This window comes from Gossypium hirsutum, chromosome D06, assembly GCF_007990345.1.
Source record: "Gossypium hirsutum isolate 1008001.06 chromosome D06, Gossypium_hirsutum_v2.1, whole genome shotgun sequence".
NCBI classification, from domain to species: domain Eukaryota; kingdom Viridiplantae; phylum Streptophyta; class Magnoliopsida; order Malvales; family Malvaceae; genus Gossypium; species Gossypium hirsutum.
In genome coordinates, this window is record NC_053442.1 from 61,743,750 (window position 1) to 61,761,537 (window position 17,788).

Below are 17,788 nucleotides of genomic sequence, written 5' to 3' on the forward strand. Positions count from 1 at the left end.
GAAGTTCTCTTACATGGAGCATCGTCGGTGGTTACCGGACTTGTGGATGATCCTAATGAGGCGGACTTGTGGAAAAAAGAAATATTTTTTTTGAGTTGCCTTATTGGGAGCACCACCTTTTACGACACAATCTTGATGTTATGCACATTGAGAAAAATGTTTGCGAGAACATTGTCTGTACAATTTTGAATGTAGACGGAAAATCAAAAGACAATCTTCAGAGTCGACTTGATTTAGTTCAGATGGGAATTCGACCTGATCTTCATCCGAATCCACTTCCGAATGGTAAATATCGGTTGCCGCCTTCTATTTTCTCAATGTCGAAGACAGAGAAAGAAGTGTTCTGCATGGTGTTGAAGGATATAAAAGTTCCAGATGCGTATGCATCTAATATATCTCGATGTGTTAGTGTTAAAGATCGAAGACTATATTCGCTAAAATCATATGACTATCACATCTTAATGCAAGATTTACTGCCAGTTGCTCTACGATGTTGTATTTCGAAGAAGGTGACGTCTTGTATAATTGAATTATCCAATATAATGAAAGTCATTTGTGGCAAAGTTTTGGATGTTCAAGAACTTCAGAAGGTACAGGATCGAGCCGCTTTAACTTTATGCAACATGGAGAAAATCTTCCCACCTTCCTTCTTCACTATTATGGTTCACTTGATAATCCATCTCCCGCATGAAGCAATTCTTGGCGGACTCGTTTTCTATCGATGGATGTATCCCATAGAAAGGTGTTAATTACAAATTTTAAAATTTTCCTCCATTCACCTATATGCCTTTAGTTACAACTTTTGATAATGTTGTATACCGTGTTTAGGTTCCTATCCAAATTAAAGTCTTATTGCCGCAACAAGTGTTATCCAGAAGGATCGATTGCTGAAGGCTACTTGGCAGAGGAATGTATGACCTTCTGTTCAAGATATTTGGAAGATGTTGAAACAAGGTTGAACAGACCAAATAGAAATGCTGGACTCACGGATCATAACTTTACCGAGACTTATTTGTTCCAAAGTTTTGGAGAACCAATCGGTAAAGTTGAAATTGCAGAATTAGATGATTTATCGTGGGTTCAAGCACATCGATATGTTCTGTTTCACCATTCATCAATCGAACCTTTACGCAAGTAAGTTCTGGAAATTTGATAAATATTCATCATTTAAAAATTGTTTATAGTCTAACAAAGTGAACATATTTTTAACATAGTGAGTACAAACAAATATTGAGATCACGTTCGTGCTCCCGAAGAACACAACATCGAGATATCAATAAGTTGTTTACAGAATCTTTTCATGAATGGTTAAGCCAAACGGTATGTAATTGGAGCTTTCACCGACAAATAATAACATTTACTCAAAACATTTTTAATTACTCATTTTACTTTCCATTCAATAGGTTTGGGAGTGGGAAGAACGTCACCGACGAAGTTAAATAGCTTTCCCAAGGTCCAAATCGGGTGGTTAAAAGATATAGTGCGTTCCTCATAAACGGATTCAGATTTCATACAAAATATCGCGAGAGATTGAGGAGAACGCAAAATTGTGGAATAGTGGTTAATTCCTCAATTACAAGTTATGCTAGTGCTAGGGACAATAATCCTGTGGAGGGAAATGTGAAATATTTTGGACTTCTTACTGACATAATTGAGTTGGATTACTACGGCAAATAGAAAGTTGTCTTATTTCGAGGTGATTGGGCCGATGTTAATACTGCACGTGGAATCAAGCAAGATCAATTTGGTTTCACAATGGTAAACTTTGCTCGATTGATTCACACAGGACAGCAATTGATTGATGAGCCGTATGTATTTTCTTCTCAAGTCAAACAAGTTTTTTACTCAAAAGACCCAACTGATGAGTGTTGGTACGTTGTACTCCGTAACATCCCTAGAGACTTGTTTGACATGGGCAGTGGAAGTAGAGATGACATTGACGACAGAACACAAACTTTGCCATTTCCAGAACAGAACTTAAACGAAAACATCCCTAGTACTAGTACACAATTTCAATGGGTCCGCCAGGATACGGATGAAGAGATTTACGAATTATAATGTAGTAAGCTTTTACGATTATCTACTTACATCTACGAATGATGACATTTCAACAATGTTAATATGTGATATTATTGTTGTAATTGTATACTAAGTTTTCAACTAATTTATTTGTATTGCAGATAAAATGCCTAGAAGAAAAGTGCGATCGCACCGCATTGTTCAAGGTACTCTAAACTCGACGGAAACAAACAGCACTGAACAACAGACTGCTATTGGATCTTCGAATGTTCCGGTTACACCCGAGGAACCTATAGAAGTTCAAAGTAATTTAACATTTAATTTACATGTGTGTTGACTTCTTGTTTTTTTTTTAAAATTTCGTATATTACAATACTTTTATTTTTCAGATGAAACTGGTCGGACGCGGAGAGGTCACGGACGTACGGTACTGAGCGATTTATACGACCTAGATCCAGTCGAGCGTGTCCAAGTATCCAGTAATAGCTTCGGTCAGCCTGTTGGATCAGAAGCTCGCATTTTAGCAGGATACATGGGCATTCTAGCACGGAATGCAAATATGTTACCCATTAACTTCGAGTCATGGCATAAAGTGCCCGAGAGTAACAAGAACCAAGCTCTGGATAACATTAAGGTAACAAAACGTGTATGTCATTTATAATACTTGGGTTTAAGTTTCGTTTACATTTACTTTCTTAAGTTGTGTTTTTTGTAGGCGAGATTTGCTCTAGAGGTCTCCGATGCTTATGTAAAGAAGGCATTGGGAAAAAGATGGAGAGACCATAAGAGCACTTTAAAGAAAGACTATTTTAAGACAAAAACAACACTCGAGGAGAGATTACAAAATGTCCCGCCGGGAATGCTGAGGTACCAGTGGGAAGAGGTCGTTAGATTTTGGACTTCGAAGAAAGGAGAGGTATGTGTAACTTATAAAATTTTGTAATTACTTTGGTGTATAGTATTTCCTAATTAACGTACTAATAATTTCATAATGTAGGATCGTGAAGAAGTTGGAAAAAAAGTAGGCAGCAACAAAAATTCACTCACACAGCTGGGTCGAAAAGTTTTGCGTGTGTAGCTCATGCAGAGGTATTTTCAATTTTTTAATATTGGCAGATATTTATTACTTAATTACATTAATATTTTTACTATTGTATTGTAGGAACTTTCATCCGGTCAAAAAGTTGGACGCCTTCAACTTTTTGACATTACACATAGGAAGAAAGATGGAAACCCTATGACTCCTGAAGCTGCAGAAATTATGGTACGTTTGCTTAATTAATACAATTTAAATTGTTTTAATAATTTATAGTGTTTATTTTCTAATGATTTATTTCATTTATTGTAATGCAAATATTATTAAGTTATGTTGCATTGGGTTTTTTTAATATATATTGCGTTCCTAACTATAGGATTTAATTTTTAGGAAAAATTAAAGGATAAAAAGGTGGAGTACGAAGCGATTGCTTCCAGTGATAGTTCTGTCCATATTGACGACATTGATAACCGGATTATCACTGAAGTTTTGGGTCCTGAAAGATATGGTCGGGTTCGATTTCAAGGATCTTTTATTAACCCATCCCAATATTTTGGATCTAGCTCGCAACAATATATGCCTTCGGGGAGTCGAGCCGAAGCTGAAGTTCAGAGGTTAAGAGACCAGATGGCTCAGATGCAAGCGACAACAATTGAGCAAATTACACAACTTAAAGCGGAGGCAACATCGAGAGAAGCTGAGGTTCAAAAAAGATATGAAGAACTCCAGCTACAACTGAAAGCAGATGCAGCAGCGAGAGAAGCTGAGGTTCAACGAAAGTATGAAGAACTCCAGCAGCAGCTTAAAGCAGATGCGGCAGTAAGAGAAGCGGAGGCGGCAGCTAGAGAAGTACAGGCTACAGCGAGAGAAGCAGAGGCTAAAGCGAGGGAAGCAGAGCAGCTTCAGAAGTTCGATGAACTCCAGCAGCAGCTTCAGAGCATGATGAAGATGTTTCAGCAGTCGCAACAGCCGCCGTCTTAGACTATCGTGTAAATATACTTCGATTTTGACTTTTAATTACCATTTTAACTTTTAACATTTTTGTAAGAATAGTACGAAATTTATTTTATTTATTGATATTTATTATTTGTTTAATATATAGATTTATCACTTTTGGCTGGTTTAGATATGATATAAAAAATTTTATTTTACAAATCTGCCAAATTTAGTGGCATTTTTTTTAAAAACGCCACTAAAGGTGTTGGCCTTTAGTGGCGTTTTTGGTCAAAGCGCCGCTAAAGATAAGGGTCTTTAGCGGCGTTTGTGGAAAAAGCGCCACTAAAGATCATGGTCTTTAGCGGCGTTTTTGGGGAAAGCGCCGCTAAAGATTAGGTTCTTTAGTGGCGTTTTGTGGTCGAAGCGCCGCTATAGATCAGGGTTTATTGCGGCGTTTTAGGGGAAGCGCCACTAAAGATTAGGTTCTTTAGTGGCGTTTGTGGTCAAAGCGCCGCTATAGATCAGGGTCTATTCCGGCTTTTGAGAAAAAAACGCCGCTGAAGACCCTGATCTATAGCGGCGCCTCTAGCACAAACGCCGCTATAGACCAACACCTTTAGCGGCGTTTATTTCTAAAAGCGCTGCTAAAGTTAGCGGCGCATTCATTAGCGGCGTCTGTTGCGGCGCTTTTCAAAGCGCCGCTAAAAGTATCTGCGGTTCTAAAAAGCGCCGCTAAAAGCCTGTTTTGGTGTAGTGTTTACTCTTAAAAGAATTGAATAATAGATAAATAATTTAGTGGGTTTAATCTGAACCCTAACATGGACCCAATTAGAAGTGCTCATGGGCCGGGTCGAGCCGGGCCTAGAAAAAAATTTTAGCCCGGGTCCTAGGCCCTGCCTGAAATTTTGCCCAGGCCCAGCCCGAGAAAAAAATTCATAAGCCCGAGCCCGGCCCGACCCGACCCTTTTTTAAATAAATACCAAAATTTTATTTAAAAATAAAAAATTTTAAAAAAAGTATTTTAAAAATATTTTAAAATTAAAAAAATTAAAAAGTATTTTAAAATAAAAAATAAAAAATATTTATTATATTCGGGTCGGGCCGGGCCGAACTCGGGTCAAAAAAGTGGTGCCCGAGGCCCGACCCGTTTTTTAATCGGGCCTATTTTTTACCCAAGCCCATATTTCAGGCCTATATTTTTGCCCAAACCCTCCCATATTTCGGGAGGACCGTTGGGCCGGGCCGGGCCACCCGGCCCATGAGCACCTCTAGACCCAATATGACTAAACAAGGCAATTAATATTGGAGGGAGATATTCAATGTTATTAAAATTAAATTAGATAAAATATTGGTTTGGAGAGATTAGTTTGGTGATCTGTAATGTTAATCGAGTTAAGACTTAATCGAGTTAAGACTCAATCGACTAGACAATTAAATTTATTGAATCAAGTTTTTTTAATAATTCTTTACTAATTAATTTTAAAATGTTTAATTATTTAATTAAATGAAAGAATTGATAAAACTGATGAATCAAAAATAAAAAATCCGTTTAAGTAAGCCTTACCCTTGTCCAAAAATATTTGAATAATAATATAAAAATAAATTTAAGAAAAAAAATCAAATTAAAAAGTGGACTGGGTTCTAGCTTCCCATATTCAAAAGCCTTTTAAGTTATTTGTTGGTTTCAGTGTAAATACGAAGCATTTCAATTTCCAGTTTCTTAGGGAGGCGTGGCTGCAAAAGATTAAGGAAGAAAGCTTGCAGAGACTCGGATTAAGAGGCAAATTCGAAAAGGAAAGGAATGGAAGATTTTGAGAAGAAGGTTTCAATAAAAGACTCAATGGAGATTGAACAAGAAAACAGCAATTGCAGTAAAAGAAATGAAATTCTCAATTTACTTCGCAAATTCCTTGAAATTCAACAGCGTAGAGCTCAGGCTTACTCCAAGCTTAAAACGTAAGCCTTCTTCATTTCTTTTTGCTCCCCAAGAAGAAACCCCTAATTTTGATTTGGATCTGTTTAAATCCATTCTTTTATTTCAATTTTTTTCTTATTTATAACTATTTCTTGGGGTTCGCTAATCAATACTAGTTTTAAATTGCTAAAAATCAGGGAAAATATTAATGAATAGCGAATCCATGCGTCTATTAGTTCTTGAAATCCCTACCTTGGGGTTTAATTTTTTTTCTTAGTTATATATATTTTGGGGGTAAATAAGTGAATCCGTGCGCCTAATTAGAACCTGGGTTTTTCAGTATGAAATGCATGTACTTATACTAACGCTTTCTTAAGCTTTATCTTGAAATGAAAAGAGTAAAAATAGGAAATTGTTTACAAAACGTTTCTTACGGCTGATAATTCATATATTCGTGTTGTTTTCGTGTTGGAGTGATAAGAATGTACTTTGAACATGTATAATATTGAATTCCTTAAATTTGGAAAGACGAAAGTCATGTATTTGTGTAGTTTTCGTGTTTCAGGTATTATATACTTCTAAAATTTTATGGACATGGTGCAAGAATAGGAAATTGTTTGTAAAAGGTTTCTTTGATGCTTAATGAACCATTTTCACGGAATATTGTGTCCTTGAGTGTTGAGAATGTACTTTGAGTAAGTCCCATATCGTGTTCTTTAGACCTAGTGATCTTTGTTTTACGTTGTATTCATGTTATTTATTGTCATAATGTTTAAGGTGTTATATACTTATAAACTCTCTGCACTCAGTAATTCATGTTATGTAGATTTTGATACATTTGTATATTAATCTTGTCTTGTTCGTATTATTATTTGGATAAATCTGATTTTTATCATCCAAAAGAAGCAGAAATCTGCAGCAGTACCAACCCAATACAGCAAAAGAAACTCTGAAAAAATGATCTAAAGATACCTATTCATGTCCGTATTATTTTTTGTATCATGTTTTTAGTTATTTTTCTCGTTTGCTTGTATTGTGTTTTTGCTTGTATTGTGTTTTCTTTGCCTGGTATAAATATAATGCTTCAAAAGGCTTCGACTGAATGTACTATATGTTATGCTTTTGTTAGGTTTACTATGTTTTTTTTAGAGAGAATTTTGAACGTTAGTTTTGGCATTAACCTAATCAGGGGTTTTTCGGAGTATATGAAATCGGGAGGGGAATTGGCCTACCAGCAGCTTTGCAGTGAGATCACAGTAGAGTTCAATGATTGCTCGAAACAAGTTCTGAGTTCAACACCTGATCATATAATAAACTTTGAATTCATTTTTTGAGACCATATGTTCTTACTACATCATTGGCTTGAGTGCAGGTCCTTGAGATGGAATCTCTGTTTTTAAACCCTGATTACTGCCGAGTTGATCTAGCTGAGCTGCTCAGAGCCATTCAAACACAGGAAAAGCAGAAATTACATTTGGTATGTCTCTAGTCATTCTTGTACTATTGCTGCTAAGATTATTATATTGAACAATGGAATTATAATTTAGGGTCCGTTTGTTTGCCAGTAAAATATTTTCCGTAAAATGATTTCTGGAAAATGTTTTACTTTTCTATAAAATGATTTACCAGAAAATATTTTCTGGTGTTTGGATGAATCTGTGTAAAATATTTTCTGATGTTTGGTAGATTTCCTAAAAATATTTTCCGGAAAAGTTATTTTTACACATATTAATATATATTAATAAATTTTTATATTTTAAATTATTTTTACATATATTGCAATTTGATTTAATAATTTTTTTTCTTGAGTATTACTCTAGAAATTCTTATAATAATTAATAATTTTTTAGAATTAAAAATTACAATAGGTTGTAGTAAATAATTACAAGTGTACAAACATACTCTAATATCAACCGGATATCTAGAGGTTATAGTAAATAATTACAAGAATGCCTGAGAGCTTTAGGAAAATGTCTTACGGAAATTGAAACGGTAAGACAATTTCCCAAAAATTGTAAGGCATTTTCCCTTGTTTTGGAGTTGATTTTCCAAATGGAAAATGTTTTCCGCCAAACAAACACTGGAAAAGTTGGAAAACAATTTCCGGAAAATCAAATCCCACAATCAAACGGATAATGTTGTCATTCTATGTTATTGGAGATGAGTGTCAGGTATGGGTATATAAAACTCAAATTCGTTATTATATTAAATATATATGATACATATTCTTTGTCATCAACCTTCTTACCTGTATGGCTATATTTAATGTGTGCCTTATTGTAAAATCCTGCATTCTCTGCTGATGAGGTATTATAAATATTCTATACATAGACTGCCACGATTCAGGTCTTGAAGAAGGCAGGTCGTCCATCAGAGCGTCTGATGAACCACGAGAATTGCTCATTTAAGAAGCCAATGGAGCATGAATGTGTGCATCTCCAGGAGATAACAGAAGCTGCCGGAACCGAAGAAGCAGAATTAAATGCTGAGTATGATAATGCTCTCAAGGAAGCCATTAGAGGAGTGCAAGATGCTGTAACTGCCATTAACGAACATTTAGAAGAAGTGAGATATGAAATTGCAGCCCTTGAAACAGAGTAAGTTCACTATTACATAACCCAAAGTGTTTAGTCACTCAAATTATACAGACTTCTCAAGGATTGCAAGAAAAGGGTTCGGGTTCGTGTTCGGGTCAAGGTTGGTGTAAAGTGCATGTTCTGTGTGCTGGGTTGGGTCAAATTTGGTCTAAATTTTTTGTGCTTGATATATAGGGTTTGGTTGATGAAATGTAAGGTTTTAACTTTCCTTTTTTTAATTTCAGTATAGAAATAGTTTATATTCTGGCGTTGAATAGAATTTGGGTATTCTTTTAGGTTTCGAATTGCTTGGTTGAGAATACGTGCTGTTTATTGCTTTTTAAGTCATATCATTTTTTGTATAACAATTAGACTTATCATGGATTGAGCCACCTAGTTCGACCTAAAGGGTCGTGAGAAGATTTAGATAAGAATATAGGCTTGAAATCAGGCTTGGGCAAAAAAAATTATTGAATGATTGGATTATGATATATGCAAACTGTGACTTATAGTTCTGTCATTTTTTACTGCAAACAATTACTGCTATATCTTTGTTTATCTCAAGAGGATTTGAACCTTGTAATTGATTACAAATATTAATATTTTCGAAAATTGTAGAGCAAGTTAGGTGGGAAAATGAAAGAAAGTAATGGATGGTCTAAGAGGATTTAAGACTTATGTGTTATGAATTAATTAATATTCTTTTTTGCTAATAATATTAATTTAAGAGTTAGTTAGTCGAGGATTTAAGAGCACGGAAGTCTAATTAAAATATAATTTTGCAATTATGTTTCGTTTTATTTTATAATAAAAAAAATATGAACTTAGTTGAGGGTTTGATCTTTATATAAGGGAATAGATTATCTTTTATGGCCAACCGTTTACTTATTTAAAAAATATTTGTGATAAGAGAATTAATCACTATTATGCTGTTAGTGGTGGACATTTAATTCTTTTTTTTTTTTAAAAAGAAAATTTCAATCGAGTAAAGATCAAATAGTGGAAAATTTTAACAAATTTTAAAATAATTAGGCTTCAAAACATAAAGCTTACATTCTTTGAAGTAACTCTTTTTTCATATCTCATCAATAGGAGCATTTGGGTATTTATGCTATCATAGCTTCATGACTTGACTCCACTGTTTTGTTTTGACTCCATCGTTTCTATAATTGACATTCTGTGCGGGCTTCAGACTTGTTGAACACGTGTTTTGTCTTAGATTTGCTTGTAGTGTACGCGGTCATCTTTATTCCTGGGGTTAATATTCTGAGCGGGCTTTAGGCTCACAAGACACGTTTCACTCTGGGCCGCTTGCAGAACATGTCATTTTCCTTTTGTGAACACCTTGGGCCTTCAGATAGCATCTTGGGTATATGCGAATTGGCGTCGCAACCCTTACTCGGTTCATGTAAGTTGGATTCGCGAGCTCACCTTGCAAGCTAGATTTGCGAACTCCCCTACTACCCTCTCGTGGTTTGCCTTGCATTCAATCATTTGGTGAGACCTATTCGGGTCACGGGTAGGTGGCTCGGGTTTTATCTAGAACTCAGGTTGATGATCACTGATGTATAGCACATTCTATCATTGTTCTTATTAATTTAAGAGTTATAGAATAATAATTTTAAGTATAGTTAATATCGGATTAATAAATATGGTTTTGAATGTTTTCCAAAACTTATAAACCATATATACATATTTTCTTGGAAAACTTGAAATGAATATTTGGATTATTTCAAAACTTAAGTATTTTAAAATAATTAAGTTATTATTATAAACAATGACATTTTTTATTTGTTTTATTATTTATTTTCTGAGTTCATGACTATCTTTTTCAAGAATGTCGTCTTCAATGTTTAAACCTACGTTCTTTATTTAAGAGGTCAATATATATTAATTTTAAGAAACATATTTAAGTTTGAAATATTGATTTATATTTTTTTTAACTTACTAAATCCATATATTAATCATATAATCAATAGAGATTTAATTCATTAATAAAGAAATTATGAAATGTCATATTAGAAAAATAGAAAAATGACATATATGTCTTTAAATTATAAAATCATCTCTTAATTCTTCATTTCTTACTCTTTAGAAGATTAATGATTATGTAATTAAGTTTGGTAGTCCTCCCCTTTAATTACCAAAACTAACAATCTTTGTGCTTACAATTAAGCAAAACCATAGTACTTTAATTTTAATTTTTATTATTAAAGAGATAAGCTTTGGAAACTTCAACATCTCAAATAAGTCACTTTGGCATATACCTTACTTCCTACATTTATATCATATGAGCATCAAAATTCCTTTTGCCATCAATGCATCATTATGTAATCTTAAACCCATCAACAATCTATTTTGCATATAAAACAAAAGAACAAGTTTTACTTTTTTATTTAATTGTCTTTTCTTTCATGATATTCTGTGTTTTTTTTAATTGATATGTTTTCAGATCAAATTCTTTAAGTATATTGTACGCTTGATGCATTAAATTTTTTTAACAATGATATAAAAGTACAAAAAATAATATAAAAACATATTATAAATGAAATAAAGTATATAAATTATAAAAAATTTTATTTCATTCCCATCCCACCTCCCATCTACCCCAAACCCTCCCCCTTCTAATTTTTTTTTTAAATTTTCCCTTCAAAATTTTACTCCCCTTATTTACTTTCCTCAAACTTTTATTCCCCAAAATTTTTTATTTTCCCCCTAAACTTTTACTTCTCACCATTTGCTCTCAAATAAAAAATCAAAATTATCCCAAAAGAAATCACTAAACATAAATAGTAATAATTTTATTTATATATACTATTTATATTATTAAATTAAATTTCACATTTTATATTATTTATATTATTGAATTGTTTAGTCATATTAAATATTTATATTAAAATTGAATTATTAATTATGTCATAAAATATGCGTGTTAAAATTTTATATTGGTATCAATTTCATATTTTATTTTTAAAATAACTTTTATTAAAAAAATCATATTTTTACATTTAATATATTTTTTAATTCCAAAATACATAGTGAAGATAATTGAAACAACCAAGTCTAACCAATATATAAAAAATTAACAAATAAATTATGAGGTGATGAAAGTTAATAAAAAAATTGATTAAGGTAGATAAATTTTATTACAATGGGTGACAGTGGTTACAATGACCCAAAATTATTTTTTAAAATTTAACTCAAACAAATATATTCAATTCGATTCGATTCGAATTCCATCTCACTCGACTCGATTCGAGAAATCTTCAAATAAAGTTAGGATGATAAAATGAGATTTGAAAACTCGATTAACTCGAAAATTTTTGATTCGATCGAATGCTCACCCCTAGGCACGGGTAGGTGGCCCGGGTTTTATCTAGAACTCAGGATGATGATCACTGATGTATAGCACATTCTATCATTGTTCTTATTAATTTAAGAGTTATAGAATAATAATTTTAAGTATGGTTAATATCGGATTAATAAATATGGTTTTGAATGTTTTCCAAAACTTATAAACCATATATACATATTTTCTTGGAAAACTTGAAATGAATATTTGGATAATTTCAAAACTTAAGTATTTTAAAATAATTAAGTTATTATTATAAACAATGATATTTTTTTATTTGTTTTATTATTTATTTTCTGAGTTCATGACTATCTTTTTCAAGAATGTCGTCTTCAATGTTTAAACCTACGTTCTTTATTTAAGAGTTCAATATATATTAATTTTAAGAAACATATTTAAGTTTGAAATATTGATTTATATTTTTTTTAACTTACTAAATCCATATATTAATCATATAATCAATAGAGATTTAATTCATTAATAAACAAATTATGAAATGTCATATTAGAAAAATGACATATATGTCTTTAAATTATAAAATCATCTCTTAATTCTTCATTTCTTACTCTTTAGAAGATTAATGATTATGTAATTAAGTTTGGTAGTCCTCCCCTTTAATTACCAAAACTAACAATCTTTGTGCTTACAATTAAGCAAAACCATAGTACTTTAATTTTAATTTTTATTATTAAAGAGATAAGCTTTGGAAACTTCAACATCTCAAATAAGTCACTTTGGCATATACCTTACTTCCTACATTTATATCATATGAGCATCAAAATTCCTTTTGCCATGAATAATCTAATTTGCAAATAAAAGAAAAGAACAATTATGAAAAATTATATTAAAATTGTTAATAAAATTTACAAAATAGTTACCAAAACTAACATTCTTTGTGCTTACAGTGAAGCAAAGCACAATACTTTAATTTTTTCTTTTTAAAAGTCTCAAATATGCGACTTTCCTATATACCTTACTTCCTACAATTAACTCTAATTTAATTAATCCATCATATGGAATTAATTCGTAATTTTTTTTACAAATAAAAATATATTTATTAAATAAGAATTAAAGTTCATAAATTTTCAATCTACTTTTATAAAAATAAATGTTGATGTTTTCAAGGATTTTAACCTTTGTTTTATAATAGTGAAGTTATTAAAAAAATCGTATGGTGATGGTAATATCTCTTAATTTTTCCTTCCTTATTGATAAGTATGCATAAAATGTATTCGTGGATGAGATTAGTAGAATAACAAGAAAATCAATTAAATCCTTCTCATAATTATTTTTTTTCTTTGAGCCAATTAGATGATTAAATAATCTTAAACCCGTAAAAAATCAAAGTAGTTACCTAGCTTACAAATAAAAGAAAGGAACAATTTTTACTTTAATAAAGAAAGCAAAGTATTATTCTTATAGAAATGCTTTACTTTGTTAGGATCTTTTTTTATAACATATAAATTTTACTTTGTATTTATTATCTTTTCTTTTAAGAATTTTTTTACTTTGTTGAATTGATGTCAAATTCTTTGCGTATATCATACCTTTGATGTATTAAAAAATTTTAATTATGATGTAAAGACTACGGGTAAAGGGTCTTTAAAAGCCTCTAAATTTTTTCAAAAGATAATCAAGTCTTTATATATATATATATATTTGCATTCAATTAAGCCTTTGAACGTTAAAATTTTGATTTATTAAACCATTTGATTGTTAAAGTTAATAGTCAACTATTAAAAGAGTAACGATAGCTATATTTAGAGGCTATTTGACCACGTGGCACGTCAAGTTTGTGCCATGGAATAGGACATTTGATATTAAAAATCATATAAATATCTACAAATTAAAAACACTATAAATGGAATAAATTATAAAATTATTAAAAATTGAAATTTTTTAATAAATATTAAGAAGACATAAATTTATATATAAATTACAAAAAATAAAAATATTCATGTATTTATGGAATGATTAAGTAATCTTAAACCCACAAATAGTCAAAGTAGTCACCAAATTTATAAATAAATAAAAAATTTTATACTTTCTTTAAGCCCTTATACTTTTTTTTAAAATTTGGAAAAGAAGAAGAAGAAATGATGAGTTACAATATTAAATATGAAAGAGAAGATAGTTGGCATCTTTTCTTTTTTATTCAATATGAATTGCAATGCCTTCACCCATCTTCACCCTTCTTTTCTTTCTTTACTTCCTACCTCTTTCTACCCTTCTCTTTTTCTCTCTTTCCTTTCTTCATCCTCTGCCTTTCTATCATTCCTTCCTATCATCATCTCCTTCATCTTTTTCATTTCTCACAACCACACTAATTAATCGAGATGAAGAACGAGAATGAGAATGTGAGTCACGATGAGTCGGTGCTACAGATTCAACATCCTTTTCATGAGGAACATCCCTTGGTGTTAGTGGCAGAGCAAAGCAATGAAGGTCTCAAAGCCCACTGCAATGGATGTGGGGAACTCCTTTCAGCTCCATGCTTCACTTGTATTCATTGCAATTATCACCTTCACAAGCAATGTGCAGAGGTACCCCTTGAAATTCCTAATCACCCTCTCCATCCCAAGCACTCATACCTAAGTCTTTTTCTTCGACAAAGGCCATATCCTTATGATTCGGTATATGGTTGTGCATTATGCAAGGAAAAACGTAACATGTTTTTTTATGAATGTCGTGGTTGTTGGTTTTCCATTGACATCAAATGTGCTCAATTATCTTCTTCATTTAAGTTTAGCCAACTGTCCAAACATGACATCCACCAACATCCATTGACCTTCATAGATAGTCCTATGGCCATAGATTTATTCAAAAGATTCACCTGTTCCTGGTGTCATGAACCATTGACAGATGCTATATATGTTTGCTTTGATTGTCTATCGAAAAAAGTTTCAACAGATTCATTTATCATTCACAAGAAATGCCTTGATGAGTTACCCACTGAAATTGATCACCTTACACATCGCTTACACACTCTTATTCTTAACCGCAGTGATAGTGATTACTTGTGCAACCTATGCCAAAAGCAACATTCCGGACCTTATTATGGTTGTTCTCTTTGCCATTTTAACATCAATGTTGAATGTGCTTGGCCGAGGTCTACTGTTGAAGACAAAAGCCGCCATCAGCACCCATTCTCCTTACTTTGGAGACAAGGTTCATTCATTTGTGATGCATGTGGCACTGAAGGAAATTGTATTTCATATATATGTTCAACATGCAGCCTCATGGTCCACAAGAAATGCACTTCACTCCCACATATTATCAAATTTTCTCGACATGATCACTGCATTTTTCACAAACATTTTCTTCAAACACAAGAGCTTACAAAGCAAGATTGCAAGATTTGTTTCAATGAAGTAAAACTAGATCGTGGGAGTTACTCTTGCAGGAAGCCAGGTTGCAATTACGTTGTCCATGTAAATTGTGTCTTAGAGGATGAAAAGTTGTACGAGGTAATTGAGGAAGAAAAGCAATGTGAGGAGTTTTATGAAAAATCTATGCAGTCTTCCATCATTCATGTTATTGAGGTGAATGAAGCTGGGGAAGCTACAAAGATTCAACATTTGAGTCATCAACATTGCTTGGTGTTAACATACAAGATGGAGGAGGAAATTGATAGAAAATGTGATGGGTGCATGCTACCTATCTCAAATATTTTCTATTATTGTTCAGAATGCCCCTTTTTTCTTCATAAAACCTGTGCTGAATTGCCACGAATCAAGCAACATTGGTTTCGTCAAAGCAATGCCACCCTCAATTTCAACAGCTTCAAGCAATGTGACTTTTGCAATCGACGTTGTAGTGGTTTCTTCTACAGAATTGGAGGATATAGGGACATGTGCTTAAGGTGTGCTAAAGTTGCTGATATCATTGAATGTGAAGGACACCAACACTTTCTCTTTTTTGATTTCAAATACAGGGAGAAATGTAATGGTTGTGGCAAGACGAATTGGAATGGTGCATTCAGATGTGGAAAGTGCAGATTTACTTTGGATTTTGGATGCTTAACATTACCACATTCAGCTCTTCACAAAATTGATGAACACAAGCTAAAGCTTACTTATCATGATGATAAGGAGCAAAGTTATTGTGATATTTGTGAGCAATATAGAGATCCAAGCCTATGGTATTATTCTTGTTCAATCTATGATACTTCTGCTCATATCGAATGTGTTCTTGGACAATTTCCATTTGTAAATGATGGGATCATAGTGCCTTCTTGTTGTCACAAACATTATTGTAATCTTAAATTTTTTAGGAAGGTCGAGGGCTACCCTGAATGCTCTTATTGTGGTAAGCTTTGCCAAGAAGAAATTCTCAAGTGTGAAGAGTCTACATGCAACTATATTGTCCACTACAAATGCCATTGGAGACACTAAGCCTAAAGCTTTGTGGTAAGTACCCTAAATGATTAAAAAATTATTTTTCAATCATCAATGTTGTTGATTGCTATTATTTCATGATTTTGATTTCATTATCAACATCAGTTCTAATTGTGTTCATGGTTTGTAGATGTGATTTATTAAAATGAAAAGCACCAAAGGATTTATTTGATCAAAGGAGTTCACAAAGGATTTGGCATTCATTCCTACTTCTTTGATGAAAGGATGCTCGAATTCAATCCTAATTAGGGATTGGGAAGGGGAAGGGGAAGGGGAAGGGGAAGGGGAAGGGGAATGATCGAATAAGGGATTGGGTCTGGGAGGGAATAGGGTAGAAAAATTTAAAACATGTGCTTCCTTTCTTTGTGCTTACAATTAATCAAAGCACAATACTTCAATTTTTTATTTTTAATCAGCAAAAGTAAAATTTTTTGTATTTAAATTCTTTGTACTCCTCCCTTTCAATTACCAAAAGCAAAGCATCTCAATTACCTCAATTGATGGATGATTATATATATAAGAATATATAAATAACAATAATATCGAGTAAAATATGTGAGTATAATAGTTTTTTATAGTTTTCGACTATTGCCCATGTATTCATAGCATGATTAAGCAATTTTAAACCCGTAAAGAATAAAAGCAGTTACCTAATTTGCAAGTAAAAGAAAAGAACAATTTTTACAAAATATTATTCTTGTAGAAATGCTTTACTTTGTTTGGATTTTTTTATAACATATAAACTTTACTTTGTATTTAATTGTCTTTTCTTTTAAGAATTTTTTTGAGTGTATGATACCTTTGATGTATTTTTTTTTAACTATGAATGATGTAAAAATTAAGGCTAAAGGATCTTTAAAAGCCCCTGAATTTTTTTAAAAAATAATCAAGCCCTTATACTTCTTTTTTTTTATTCAATTGAGCTATTGAACTTATTTTAATTTATTAAATCATTTAACCGTTAAAGTTAACAGTCAATTGTTAAAGAGTAACAATAACTATCTTTAAGGTTTATTTTCGCCACGTGGCACATTAAGATTGTGCTATGCAACGAAATATAATATTTTATATTAAAAATAATAATAAAATATATAAATAATACAAATATATACAAATTTAAAATATTATAAATTTATAAAAACTTATAAAAGTACAAAATAATATAAAAACATATTATAAATGAAATAAAATATATAAACTATAAAAATTATTTAAAATTTCAAAAAAAGCATTAATAACTATTAAAATAACAAAAAGTATGATGTTACTCATTATTAAAATTACAAAAAATAAAAATGGTAAAATTATGAAAAATATTTAAAAATATAGAAAATTAATAAAATTGTTAATAAAATTTAAAAACTATTATAAAAAAGCATAAAATTTTTAATAAAATATTTAAAATAATTAAGTTATTATTATAAATAATGTCATTTTTTTAATTATTTTTTAAGTTCGTTTTATTTTTCATGTTCTGTGTTCGTGATTGCCTCTCTTAATAATGTCACATTTAAGGTTCAAACCTACGTTTTTCGCTTAAGAGTGTAATGTGTCATA

The 17,788-nt window shown here is 31.6% G+C and overlaps 2 protein-coding genes across 6 annotated transcripts; both read left to right on the forward strand.

The window, feature by feature from the left end:
• The first annotated feature begins 5,573 nt into the window (after positions 1–5,573).
• LOC107903368 (uncharacterized) lies at positions 5,574–10,249 on the forward strand. 3 transcript variants are annotated; one of them, XM_041096076.1, is made up of 5 exons: positions 5,574–5,947; positions 7,096–7,189; positions 7,279–7,383; positions 8,238–8,503; positions 9,702–10,249. In XM_041096076.1, the coding sequence occupies exons 1-5, from the start codon at positions 5,793–5,795 to the stop codon at positions 9,742–9,744; spliced, it is 663 nt and encodes a 220-aa protein (XP_040952010.1). In that variant the 5' UTR covers positions 5,574–5,792; the 3' UTR covers positions 9,745–10,249. The 3 variants fall into 3 exon arrangements, with proteins under 3 accessions (XP_040952010.1, XP_016684877.2, XP_040952011.1); XM_041096077.1 differs by lacking the exon at positions 5,574–5,947 and adding an exon at positions 5,984–6,601 and having other exon boundaries at positions 9,702–10,216; XM_016829388.2 differs by lacking the exon at positions 9,702–10,249 and having other exon boundaries at positions 8,238–8,973.
• A 3,670-nt stretch (positions 10,250–13,919) lies between these two features.
• On the forward strand, positions 13,920–16,721 carry LOC107902143 (uncharacterized). 3 transcript variants are annotated; one of them, XM_041096080.1, is made up of 4 exons: positions 13,920–14,377; positions 14,839–15,975; positions 16,108–16,243; positions 16,362–16,721. In XM_041096080.1, exons 1-3 carry the CDS (start codon positions 14,274–14,276, stop codon positions 16,226–16,228), a joined length of 1,362 nt encoding a protein of 453 aa, XP_040952014.1. In that variant the 5' UTR covers positions 13,920–14,273; the 3' UTR covers positions 16,229–16,243; positions 16,362–16,721. The 3 variants fall into 3 exon arrangements, with proteins under 3 accessions (XP_040952014.1, XP_040952013.1, XP_040952012.1); XM_041096079.1 differs by having other exon boundaries at positions 13,920–15,975; XM_041096078.1 differs by having other exon boundaries at positions 13,920–16,243.
• Positions 16,722–17,788: the final 1,067 nt, after the last annotated feature.

What these genes read in the sequence shown, in the direction of transcription:
- LOC107903368 (XM_041096076.1), top strand. Translation starts at nt 5,793, where the DNA reads ATGGAAGATTTTGAGAAGAAGGTTTCAATAAAAGACTCAATGGAGATT. An exon ending in GCTTACTCCAAGCTTAAAAC is followed by an intron (nt 5,948 to 7,095) that starts GTAAGCCTTCTT and finishes TAACCTAATCAG; the next exon opens with GGGTTTTTCGGAGTATATGA. An exon ending in TCAATGATTGCTCGAAACAA is followed by an intron (nt 7,190 to 7,278) that starts GTTCTGAGTTCA and finishes GCTTGAGTGCAG; the next exon opens with GTCCTTGAGATGGAATCTCT.
- LOC107902143 (XM_041096078.1), top strand. Translation starts at nt 14,171, where the DNA reads ATGAAGAACGAGAATGAGAATGTGAGTCACGATGAGTCGGTGCTACAG.